The sequence below is a fragment of the Talpa europaea genome (assembly GCF_964194135.1).
Source record: "Talpa europaea genome assembly, chromosome: 9".
NCBI classification, from domain to species: Eukaryota; Metazoa; Chordata; class Mammalia; order Eulipotyphla; family Talpidae; genus Talpa; species Talpa europaea.
Genome location: NC_140076.1, coordinates 38,458,736 through 38,471,740, shown reverse-complemented (window position 1 = coordinate 38,471,740; position 13,005 = coordinate 38,458,736). Strand labels below are relative to the sequence as shown.

Sequence of the window (13,005 nt, the reverse complement as noted above, 5' to 3'; positions counted from 1 at the left end):
AGGAGGGTGAGAGGATTCACCAGAGACAGAGTGGGGAACAGAGCAGGCAGACCAACTGAAACACACTGCTGAGGGGAGCAGCGGGCGAGACAGGAGAGGTCTGCTGCACCATCTGAGAACAGTTTTATTGGAACACAGGCATGCCCATTCTCTTATATCTATGCCTATGACTGCTTCATTTTAATGGCAGAGTAAAAACTATTGAGAGACTGTATGACCAGTGATCCACAGATCCATGGGCAGTTACTATCTGATCTTCTTCTGAAAAGCTATCTAGTCATTGCTATGAAGACTCGAGCCTTAGTTTTTAGTGAAAAACTTTAAACTCATCAAAAATTAAAAAAAGGATTGTGAAATACATTTTATTTCCAGATTGAAAATAATAACTCTTAATGCTTTAAGACACAACAACTACTTCCCAGGACTTTTGACAGTTAGAATAAAGTCTACATAAACTAAGTAATACACATAATATTATTTTGTTAGTCAAAAAGGTTAGAAACAATTCCAGTCTCTTTAGGAGAAAACCAGCAGGCTCTCAAGTAAGACTAAGGGGAATGAGATGTGGGTAAATCAGATGAAAGGGATCAGTTGTGTGGTGAAGGATAGAATTGTACTTTTAGTGATGAACTTAATGCTGTATACACACATGCTGATTTTTAATGATGCACACGCAAAACTTATACAATGTCAAAATGCAATGTTATTTCAATTTTTAAAAAGTGGAACTGATAGCTTGAGCTTTAGGAATATAAGATAGCTACTAATTGTTAGCTCAGTATTCTACCATTTTTTGTGTCCAGTTCATCTTTGTAAATGGTTTGTGCCACTCATAAACAATATGATTATCATTATATACTATGTATAGTCCAGTGTCAGTTAAAGTTCTAAGTGTCCCTTTAACATTAGAAGTTGGATGAATTGAGCAAGAAGGGAAAATTTTCTTTAACTTGTTTGTTTATTATTCAACTCCTACTCATGTTAAGGTTTCTTCAGTCTTCCTATGGAAATTCTGAAGTTTCTAGATCTCTGTATAAGGTAATTTGCTATATCTGGGAATCCATCAGAGAGGATTCTCCATCTCAATGCCCAGAAATCACATTGTAGTTCACAGATCATACAACATTGAGACAATAAATAAAATGTTCATTGTCTGCACTAAAAATCTAAGATGCTTGTTCCCGACATTGGAACTTGTACACTTGGAGAAAAAGATGAACAACTATGTCCTAAGATTTTTCTCTAAAACTCTGCTCAGTATTCAATTTTCTACTAATAGTCATCTGGAAGAATTAGCTTCTCTTAAGTAGTACTAGCTCGTGATCCCTGCTGTGTTGGTACAGTAGTAAATGTATCCTTATTATACAATTTATGTTTTTTTTTTTTTAGGAAGATAGACATGGTTTTCATTATCATACTGAATGTCTTTATAAATTTAAGTGTTATAAAAATGCAAAAACCAATTATTATCAGGTATAGTGATGTTTTTCCAAGTTCTAAAAATGCTTGAGCTGTGCCTGATTAAGAGTGACTAGGATAGATTTTTTTCTTTAGGTCTTTAGCTTAACAAACATCTCTTCTTTGGTTTTTCCATCCTCTTCTGGAGAAGTTGTATCTCATTAGTGAGCCGATTGCTCTCATGTTCGAATCCTTCCTTTAGTAGCTGGGCCTGTTCCTAAAATGCAAACAGAAACTGAGTAGAATGTAGTGTTAAGTAGCTCTTTAACTGCTATCTAGTTCCTACATTCATGGACATTTTGGTATTTAATTCCTTCTTAAAATTTTCTCTACCCTTAATTTTCATTATATTTTTTCCTGGGCACAGTAGTTCCTTGATTACTTATCTTGAGTCTACTTCAGCTAAGGAAGATTTTTTACTTATATTCCCTGATATATTGATAAACATAAATTATCAATCTTGATCTCTTTTCCCATTATTTCTATACAATCTTTGTGGGCAATATTCATCATATGTTTGCTTTCAAACCAATACATTATAGACACTTTCATACACACATAACACTTAGCAACACACACAACACAAAAATACAGAATTTTCCAAATCTGATGAGGTGTCTAAATTGGTTTTTTTTCAAAGATTTATTTATTTACTTGTTCATAGAAGAGCTGGGTTTTAGGCCAGAGGTGTGGGGGGGGGGTGAGAAGATTCACCAGAGACAGAGTGGGAACAGAACAGGCAGATTTACTGAAATGTACTGGCGGGAGCAGCAGGCAAGACAGGAGAGGTCTGATGCGCCATATGTTAACTCCCTGGCTGAGGATCCAACTCAGGCAGTAGAGGTGATAGCACTGAGACTTAACCCATATGCCACCAGGGAGGCCCTGATGTGTCTAAATTTTATATCATGGAGTTAGATATAAATATCCACACCTTGGTGCCAGAAGTGCAGCATAGAATCAAGGAAATCAGAGTCCCAGATGGATCAAGTTGGATTTTGTATTCAACTTTCAACTCAAAACAACAGGGAGGAGGCCATGCATAACAGGAAGGTGTGGCAGACTGACACATGTGTGAAACTTTAACAGTCCTTGTGCTCATAAAGGTTCTCTTACAGCTATAGTAATACCAGGCATGACAGAAAAAAAAATCATTGTGGATTCCACTAAGTACTGAAATCAGTTCAGATGTCCTACCAGTTGTGTGATCCTATAAAAGTTATTTGTTCTTTTTTCAACGTCTTGTCTGTTCTTAAGTGACTAGGACATTGCAGTTCATGTTTCATATCATATTAAGCAGGAGATAAAGAGTTTATGTATATATATATATATATATATATATATATATATATATATATATATATAATGCCTAGCAGATAATAGCTACCTGTGATTGAAGGATACATTGGTAAAGAACTGAGTTGATATACTGCAAATAAGATCTTAACCATCAGACACAGGCAAGGGCATTCAGGCTGGTTTTAAGATAATGAAAAGTACAAGTAGGCGAGCAAGGCCCTGCTTCTGGGCTTCATATCCTCACCACCACACTAAGGCCTGATCAGGGAGACTAGAGAGAAGACAGACAGACACCTGAAGGTGATGCAATTAAATACCTGAAGTTTAAGGGCAAGAGTCCTCTCTTGCTCTTCCAGCAGCTGGGCCCTGTCCCTCTCCATCTTCTCAGTCAATTGTCTCACATGTTCCTGATAACTCTTTTCTTTCTGTTCCATCATCTGTTCATTTTTTGTTTGCATTTCCTCTAACATTTTTGCTGAAGCCTGAGCAGATTCTGCTTTCACACGTTCCACTGTCAGGAGGAAGAGGAAGAAAAAAATGTATGTGCATAACCAGGTTGTCTCTTTGTTCCTTGTACACTGACCTTCATCGTTGCTGCTGACTGCAGATGCCCTAGTCAGAAATGACCTCAGCAGTAAGAGGCATCTTTGCTGCTTTTGTTCTTGCTGAGGATCCCAGCCAAGTTAGTTAAACTAAGAGATTTTCAGGTTCTCTAGTCTCTTGATAAGCTCCTCACCTTCAATTTCCTTTTCCTTTCCTGTGAGCATCTGGTCTGTCTGTAGAATGGCATCAGTCACAGATTCCTTGGATACCAAGTATTTCTGAAGAATCTCTTCAGCCTTAGGACCCAGAGAACAAGCAGTTAGTGACAGGAAATATCTGCAAGCACTTGCTCCTGCCTGACTGTCCACCACCTTTTCCTCTAGGACTTTGTCCTCCTAGGCCTGTGAAATGGTGGTCAAGAGTCCTGTCACAGCAGTGTGGGTGCATGTTCTGGGCTGCCAATCTGCTAACCCTGTTAAGCAGAATTATATGTAATACATGATTACATTTTATATCTTGTATCATAATATATATCATATATACTGAAAACATAGGAATCTGTTCTTACAGAGTAAGGAATCTAATTTTGGAGCTATAGTGCTATGGTTCCATATGGAATAAGCGTGGTAGAAAATGAAACCATCATGCAGAAGGCACATCAGAGTAAAGAAGGTGGAGGGAGAGTGGGAGGGAGGGAAGTGTGGGTTTGAGGGGGAATAACAGCAACCGATAAAGTCAGTTTGAACCATAAATTAGTAAATTATATTTTTGTTCAATAAACTGTCACTAGGTTTCTGCCTTTGCCACATTTGGATCTGGCTGTGATAGATTACAATAACCTGGTAGGTCAAGAATCTGATATCCAATTTATAACTCAGTTGTTAATTGATGCACCCTCTTGGAGAGCACATAGGACATATCTGATAAAACAGGTTCTCTGTGCATGTTAATTGAATGAAAGTGTGAATGCTGTCAGCCCTGAATTGCATATCTGTGTGCAGTTGCACTTGGTAACATTGGTGTTTGAAGGATGCATGTCACTTTCCCAGAATCAACAGCTCGATCTGGGTACCTGTATCCCTTTCCTAGGTTGCTGAGAGTACGATTTCTTCAACTCTTGTAATTTCTGGATGTAGAGATGATAGCCCCCTGGTTTAGAAAATATCCCCTGCTTTATGTCTTCTTCTAGAGGAGTGAAGATATCTTGAAGTAAAGCTGAGCAGCGGTCTGATGATGCTTGCAAATTCTTTTTACAGAAGTTGTCCCACTTTTGTTCTAGCTGGGCCTTTAATGTCAAAATAAGATATGGAATAAATAAGATAAGGTGTTATGTTGATCTCAGAATTTGTGGAAAGTCCTCTCAAAAATTAGACTATGACCCTAGAGAAACTTAAAGTTATCACAGCATTAGCATTCCACCCTTCTGATCTATGGAATACATTTTTCCTTAGAGGTGAGGTTCAGAGCAAAGATTTAGGTTACACTTTTTGAGATAAACTTCTGCTTTTTAAATTAGACCTATGAGTGCATATGGAATAAATGTAGTTTATCATAAGGCTGCTGAAGAGCACTGAGAGAACCCTTTATTTTGCTTTTGGCTAGAATATTAAATCAGTATCATAACATGAAGATACAGTTTGATTGGAAGCCCTAATTGTTACAGATGTGCATTTCATTAAATTATGGGGAAGATGATTAATTTATTCATCAAAAAAACTGAGCTCTTCGGGTCCATTATAATAGCCTTATTTCTTCTTCCTATAATGATAATGACTATTGGTTGTTATCACTTTAAAGTCTAGTAAGAATTGGTTCTTAAATAACCATTTTCTAGTAGTACTTTGCTTTCTGAGACCCTAATCCATGTAAAGTTGAGTAAAAAAAATACCGCTAATTCCTTTTGAAATAAATGGTCTACATCTTTGAAGGAACTCTTCATGAAGACTTCAATGGCCTCTCTCTCACAGTCCCTGTGCAGGTCCAGCAGCTCCTGGAGAGTTTCTGTGGGCAGCTGAACTTTCTGGCCCATCAGTTGTTCATAGCGGGCAATGGCCTTTTGCACTGCAGCTGAGTTCTCTATCTGGGCCAAGGCCAGGACTGCGTTCTCCATGCAGGGCAGATCCCCACTGCTGATGGCATCGACATAGGTCACCACCAGTTTGGCTAGACCTACAGAGAACAAATGATAATCTTGTTGTAGATGGGGTGAAGAAATGTTCTGGTATGAAAGTTTGTAATTATGTGTATTACCACCTTTTGCCTCACAGCAACACTGTCCTCAGCATCACCTGGGAGATTGTTGCTAATAATGCAGATTCTGCCTCTAGATTAGACCAACTGGATTAGATCATCCTCTCTGGCAATACCCAGGTGATATGTATGCATATCAGAGGTGTTGGTGTGGTTCTTTCAGTCATTCCATCTCTTCTCACCCAAGAAATTCTGCAAGGCAGATGCTATCCCTTCCAGGTTTAGTGTCATCAATGAGAATAAAGACTGGAAGAGGACTCACGGGTTCCATTGACCTGGATGCCTCCCAAAATTGTTTTAGTGTTGGCATTACTGAAGATGTAGTCACAGAAGACTGCAGCTTGTTGCACAAATTCAGAGTCCAGTTCATCATCATGCAGAGTCTCAAGCTGGCCTAGTTTCTTCCGGTGAGTGGGCCGATCAAAGATAAAGCATTTCTTCTTTGGGAAGAACTTCCGGATACAGAGTCGGGGCAGATTAAAATTTCTATCTTTTTTACTGGAACCTGGAGGAAGACAAAAAAGGTATTTGGCTGATATAGGAACTACAAACTTTTACTGTAAAGGGTCACACAAAATATTTTAGTTTTTGCATATCCTCAATTACAACAGAAAGTAGCCATCGACAATACAAGTATCCCCCACTTCTCACAAGTTTTCTTAAGTCACTTCACTTTTACCAAAGGCCTACATATAGTTCCTGTTTTCACAAACAAAAAGTGATCTGAAGAGGATGTTTGCGATTATCACAAGAGGCAAAAAGTGAAACTAGCACTCAATGTTGGTCTTTTAGAGAGCTGTCACAGAGGCAAAGCACCCCCACCAAGCATCCTGAGGGTACTGTCCATTTCCTGTCCCTGAAGCTAGTTCAGCATCTCAGCCTCAACCTGTCAGAGCATTAAACTGTGTCTCTAAAGGTGTGTGCTTCATCTCCATCATTTGTATGTCCCTTCGCAAGACATGTCCTAAGATATCAGGAAAGCCTAAGATGGAAAAATGCATAAGGCTAAGCAGTCACACACTCTGTGCGATTTCACCTTTTCTGCATTAGCCACATCAGCCACGACAGAAGATGAGCCTTGACTTGGAACATCAAGGCTGACAGACACAGGAGGTGGTGTAGACTTTGATTACTTACTAGCTCTAATGAATTCTAATGACAATGACTATCTGCAGGTGACGCTTTTCCTCTCAGTCCTGCAGGCCAAGCTCCTGTACCTCCCACACCCAACCTGATGATTTAGCCTAAGAAACCATCAACATCATCTTTTTTCCTTTCAAGGTGCTCGCTGTCTTCTCAGTTGTGATAAATGAAACTTAATTTATCTCTACTATTTATGGGTGGTATACTCATCACATTCCTGCTTTCATGATAGATTGGTGTTATTTTAGATTTCATGTGTTATTCAATATGATTTTGTGGGTTAGATTTTGGATTTGGGGACATTCCAAAATTTTCCACTAAATGTATGGCAATTGCTTCTATACTATATAACATTCTGAATTCAAGAAAGTTACACAGGAATGCTAAACTTAAATAGCAGTAGAATCTTGTCATATGTGGATGGGCAAAACATTATTCTAATAAAGACTTATTTTGAAGGACTTCTGGTAGGCTAGCTTAGTCATCCTTTGCCAGTGACCACAGAATGCAAGTCTCTGAAATAGTGCAGTGTTCGTGCTTGAATCTACTTTTATTCATACATGTCCATTCTGTCATACTCTTTGGCTAATTACATCATGAAACCAGAGCAGGGAAGTAAAGTTAATTTGATCACAGCAAGGAAAAGGTGAAAAGAAACTTGTTCTTTGAACAGAGTAGGTATAATTTAAAATATATTTTGTTAATTCAGATCTTAAATAATCTACCTAGTTGAGAAGAATTGACGACAACTGAAGTATTATTAGTAAACTAAGAAATGATAGTTTCTCGAGTTTTATCCTCCATATAATCTGCCAATTGTAAGTTCCCTTTACCTTGCTTAAGCTTAAGCGAATTCTTCAGGTACTCATCTGGTGTGATGGGTTGTCCATCTGCTTCCAAGTCCAGGGAGAAATCCCTCAGGGTCCACACAAAGTCTGGAAAGAAGCTCACAAAGTCAGCTGAATCCTCAACCTCATTGGTATCAGGTGAGGATTTTGCCCTGATTCGATCTGTCAGTTCTGTCACATAGCTGAGCAGCAAACTAAGGGAAATTGGCGAACAAGAACAGTCCCCACATCCCATATTAGCACCACAGATTGTAGAACTTTCCTTTCCCTTTCTTCTTAACCCAAGTGTAAATTCTCAGTAGGTACATAGACTTTTCCCCCCTGTCCTCAAAGTATTATTTTGATTTCTCTTTTGTGCTTGATTCACCAGTGTTCACATTTAGGAAGCTGTTTTTTAGTACAGGTCGCCCCCCTGACATTGATGTGTTAGGAATGGCAAAAAGATACTGCAGTTGGTCCATGGCCTGCTGATTGATGGTGCCCATGCTGTTGTACACAAGGGTGCTGCTCAGGAGGATTGCCAGGGCAAAGATCCAGGAGTCATTCTGGTTGTCACCCTGGAAATGAGAGCACATTGGGGCAGGATTTGGTTTCATTCTCAGGGTACTTTACAGATCAGCAGTGGCAAAAATATGCTCATTCCATTAGAGGTGTTTTATAGTATTTTTTTAAGATTAAAGACCACTTTCAAACAAAAATACTTGTTAGCAGAACATGTGTTTTGAGTAGTTTTCTGCTAAGTATTTTTGGTTTACACTGATTCTCATTAGGTCCTATTATGGATATTGGAAGATAATTGCAAAAGAAGTTGTCAAGGTTAATGACCATTCTAAGGCCTTCAATAGCAAGAATTTTCTCTTTCTTTTGTAGTAAAATTGACATATACAAGAGTAATAATACTTATAGCTATTTATTTAGCAATTATTTTGTACCTGAATTTTGTATTTTGTTTCTCTTACTACTATGAGGAATATTTAGACAGGTTAATTCTGCTTTACAAATCAGGCAAATAAAGATCTGTTACATCTGTTGAAACAAATATGAGAAAAATACAGATCTAGTAGGTCTGTTTTCCAAATGGAAACTGATGTTAAAAGAAGTCCAATAATTTTCTCAAGCTATCAAGTTAGTGATATTGTTTAAATTGAAGTAGTAGGATTTGGGGCCAAATTCCTTAACTAAAGTTCTCTGCTGTTTAAGCCTCATGAAACTGATTTTATTTCTACTGTGTGCATGCAACTGTGTTATCTGGTATTGTTTTAATTAGAATACAGTACTGACTACCATGCTTTTCTAATATTCTCCCTTATATTTTCCTGTCCTGTGGTTGCTAAACTTGTTCTCATGACATGTGAAGAGAAAGGCAAACAATATTATGGTTGAGTGTACATTCTTATTTATGGAAAAATGAAATATGGCAGAGGTGAGAGGCTTGTTTCCAAGTTGAGTCCTCAACCCTTACCTTCTCCACATCGCCTAAGCCTTCAGTGTCCAGAAGAACCAGGGTGTGGTCTGGCTTCTTGGGATGAGGCACACACCACATCCAGATTCCTTTGGTGTGAGATTGCACTGTGGAGCCCAGGGAGAAGCCTTCAGGGGAAGATTGAGATAAAAGAAAAAAAAAAGGGTGGCGTTTTAATGGGAGTGGGATCTGGAAATTAAGGGTTAGGAGAGAAAACTGATATCAACCAGTAGTATCACAGAAATGGGGAAAATAGAATATTCAGTACATGAAACAATTTCACATGTTTTTATGACAGAAACCATCAACCAAAAACATATAGAAGGAAATTACTTCAACATGGTAAAAGCTAAAAATAGAAAAACCTACAGCCAAAATCATACTCAATAGTGAAAGACAGAAAAATTTCCTGCAATAAAAGTGTACACAAATGTATCAAAGACATACATGTGGGAGTAAAAGTTGAAAAACTAGTGGTGGAAAACATAGGAGCTCTGCTCCAAGATATTGGAGATAGCAATGATTTCATGTTATATGACCCCAAAAGAATAAGCAACAAAAGAAAAGTTAGTTCAACCACATCAAAAACAAGTTCAACCACATCAAAATTAAAACTTTGATGCATTAAAGGATATTACTGGAGCCTCCCTGGTAGCCTAGGGGTTAAGTCTCAGCCCTATCAACACTAAGGCCTGAGTTCGATCCCTGGCCAGGGAGGTAACCCACATATGGCACAGTAGAACTCTCTTGTCTCACCTGCTGTCCCGTTAGCAATATATTTCAGTAATTCTACCTTTCTGCTCCCCACTCTGTCTCTGGTGAATCCGCTCACCCCTGTACCTCCAGCCTACACTCCAGTTCTTCTAAGCAATAAATAAATAAATAAATAAATAATGGATATTACCAACAGAGTGAAAAAGGTAACTTGAAAAGGGGAGAAAATATTTGCTAGTCATGAATATGATAAGGGGTTGATATCCAACAGATATAAAAAGCAAACCCGTAAATAATTGAAAAAAGAACTTGAGCAGATAATTCTCTAGAGAAAAATATGCAAATAATCACAAGTGCTCAATGTCACCAATTATTAGGAAATACAAATCAAAACCACAGTGACATACTTCTTACTATTTATCAGTATGACCAATATAAGAAACAAACAAGCAGAGATTAACAATTATTGGCGAAGATGTACAGAAATTAGAACCCTTATGCATTTCCAGTGGGGATATAAAATGGAACAATTATTATAGAAAGTGATATGTTGATTTTTAAAATAAATTAAATATCAAGTTGCCATTTGATCCAGCCATTCCATTTTTAGGTATTTACCCAAAAGAAGTGCAAGTAGGAACTCAGATATTTGTACACCTGATTTCTTAGTAATATAATTTTAATAGCCAAAAGATGGAAACAACCCAGTTGTCCACTCACAGATAAAATGTTGCTATGCATATGTAACAATTTAGACTTAAAAAAGGAATATAATTTGACACATTTTACCACAGTGATGTAACTTAGATGTTATGCTGTGAAATAAGCCAATTACAGTATGACCAGGACAAAAATATGATTCCTATTATAAGAGACCCAGAGCAGTCATTTTCATAGAAACATGGTGTTGAAAGGTGGTTGCTAAGCTTGGGGGAGTTATTGTTTAATGGGCGAAGAGTTTCTATTGGAGAAGAGGAAAACTTACGAAGGTGAATGTGAGTTTACCTAATGCCACAGAAATGTACACTAAAAAAGAGTTGCAATGGTATTTTTTTTTTGTTAAGTACATTTTGAAACAGTAAAAAAAAGAATATCCTTTTCAGATTTAAGTAAGATTTTAAAGATCAGTGGAAAATTGTTCTTACTACATGAACATTTCAGCAACTGTCTTACTCTTCATCACTAAGTACATTATTTTTATTACTGCCTTAGTCTAGCTCAGAAAGGAACAATTTGGTTTTTTTCCATGTATTTTATTTTATATAATTCTTACATCATTTTTCATTTTTGCACAATGTATGCATTTTCATTTAAAAGGGGAAACTAAGGCCAAGTGGGAAGAAAGATGAGCTGACTTGATATCACATTGAAGATAAAGATAAAAACATAACTATGGATCACAATTTATCTACCATCTTCCTCCCCCATCTCTCACGTTTGTCCTCACAGCACCATACTGAATGCTGGTAGTGTAGGTGGACAGAGGGGACTTGACAGAGCGCTGCTGGTGTCACTCACCTCTCTTCTTGCCAGCCAGCTTGTTCATCAGGTAGGATTTGCCTGTGCGGTAGAGACCCACAATAGCCACCACGACCACAGGCTGTGTGATGGCAGACAGGATCTCCAGAGCCTTTGGATTGACCACCAGTTTGTTTTGAGTGTTCTCTATGAGGCACGCTGGGTCTGGCATGTGCATCTCTGAGGTCATGTTCAGGATGTTCCCTTATCTGCGTGGGAAGAGATGGGATGAATGAAATTTTCAGTCTAATTAGATCAAGAATTTGTACCAGGTCATTTGCGTTCAGAAGATAGTGTTTTCCATTCTTCAGTGTGGTCAAAAGTCTTTTGTTGGGCCTCCCCGGTGGCATAGCGGTTGAGCGCTGGGTTGCAAAGCTGCCTTCAGCCTCTGCAGTGCCAGTTCAATCCCCGGCCACCCACGAGTGTCCCACATGGTGCGATAGACCTCTCCTGACGCCCACTGCTCCCCTCAGCACTGTATTTCGTCGGTCTGCCTGTTCTGCTCCCTGCTCTGGCTCTGGTGAATTTTCTCACCCTCCCATGCTTCTGACTGTACCCAGTGCTTGTATAAATAAATAAATATTTTTTAAAAAATTTAAAAAATAAAAATAAAAAAACTTAAGATTTAAAAAAAAAGTCTTTTATTAATTGTGAGATAGATGAGGGGAGCTCTGTATCAGTTTAGGAAGTTGTGGAAGTTTATAGCAGTTGTCCTTTGGAAAAAATACTGGTATGAAGGGATTTACCAACTTACACCCAATTTCATGCACCATCTTTAATTTACCATGGAAAACTTCCCGATTAGATTCTTTTAAACAGTCAACTAGACATTAATAGAATATTGAGTAGGCTTTATATTTATTTCACATCCTGGTTATATGTCAGAAATTCAGTTTTGTTTTTTTTATTCATTAATTCTCACTATAAAGACACAGGAATAAATATTTCATCATTTGATATACACCTATGGAAAACTTCCAGAGATTTTAAATATGCTTCACTCCCCTATCCCATATCAGTCAAGCTAACTAATTAGCTGGAATAGGGTTCTTTGAACATGTCATGCTGCCATTCCAGAAATGGAACTGATATAACATTCTGCAAATATCACAAAAGCCTGCACATGAATGTCTGTAGCAAATTTATATGTAATTGCCAAAACTTGGAAGCAACCAAGACTACCTTCAACAGGTAAATGAATAAATCAACTTTACTACATTCCCCAGTGGAAGACTATTCAGTGCACAAAAGAAGAACTATCAAATGGTCTTAAGATATAAAGGAGGCTTAGCATATATAAATAGGTGACAAAAACCAATCTAGAATCATACATACTCTATGATCCCAACTGCATGGCATCCTGAAAAAGGCATAATTGGACTCAATAAAAGGCTTAGTGGTTGCCAGGGTGGTGGTAGAGAATTTTTAGAGCAGTAAAAAATTCTGTATTTTATTGTAATGATAGAATACATAGTATTCCCCTTTTATCCAAACACACTAAATGTGCAACAATAAGAGCAAACCCTTTGGTAAACCCTGGACTTTGGGTGATTACAATGCTCAGCCTAGTTTTTTTTTTAAAGGTATTGTTTTGGTTAGTAATGTTGAAAATAGAGAAGACCATATCTGTGTGAAATCAAGGATTATATGAAAATCTCCCTATCTTTTTCTCTATTTTATTGTAAACCTGAAACTTCTTCTAAATTTTTTCTTTCTTTAAAAAAAGACAATGAGAGAAAATTGAACATTGTATTGATGTTTTATAGTATT

At 37.7% G+C, this 13,005-nt stretch overlaps 1 protein-coding gene across 1 annotated transcript; it reads right to left on the bottom strand.

Annotated features, from left to right (window-relative positions):
• Positions 1–1,399: 1,399 nt before the first annotated feature.
• On the bottom strand, positions 1,400–11,425 carry LOC311177049 (guanylate-binding protein 1-like; the record flags this gene model as incomplete). The annotated part of the gene is made up of 10 exons (XM_084242770.1): positions 1,400–1,675; positions 3,075–3,268; positions 3,494–3,596; positions 4,373–4,585; positions 5,189–5,469; positions 5,813–6,055; positions 7,527–7,723; positions 7,989–8,098; positions 9,004–9,131; positions 11,236–11,425. The coding sequence occupies 10 exons, from the start codon at positions 11,423–11,425 to the stop codon at positions 1,559–1,561; spliced, it is 1,776 nt and encodes a 591-aa protein (XP_084098896.1). The 3' UTR covers positions 1,400–1,558.
• Between the last annotated feature and the right edge of the window lie 1,580 nt (positions 11,426–13,005).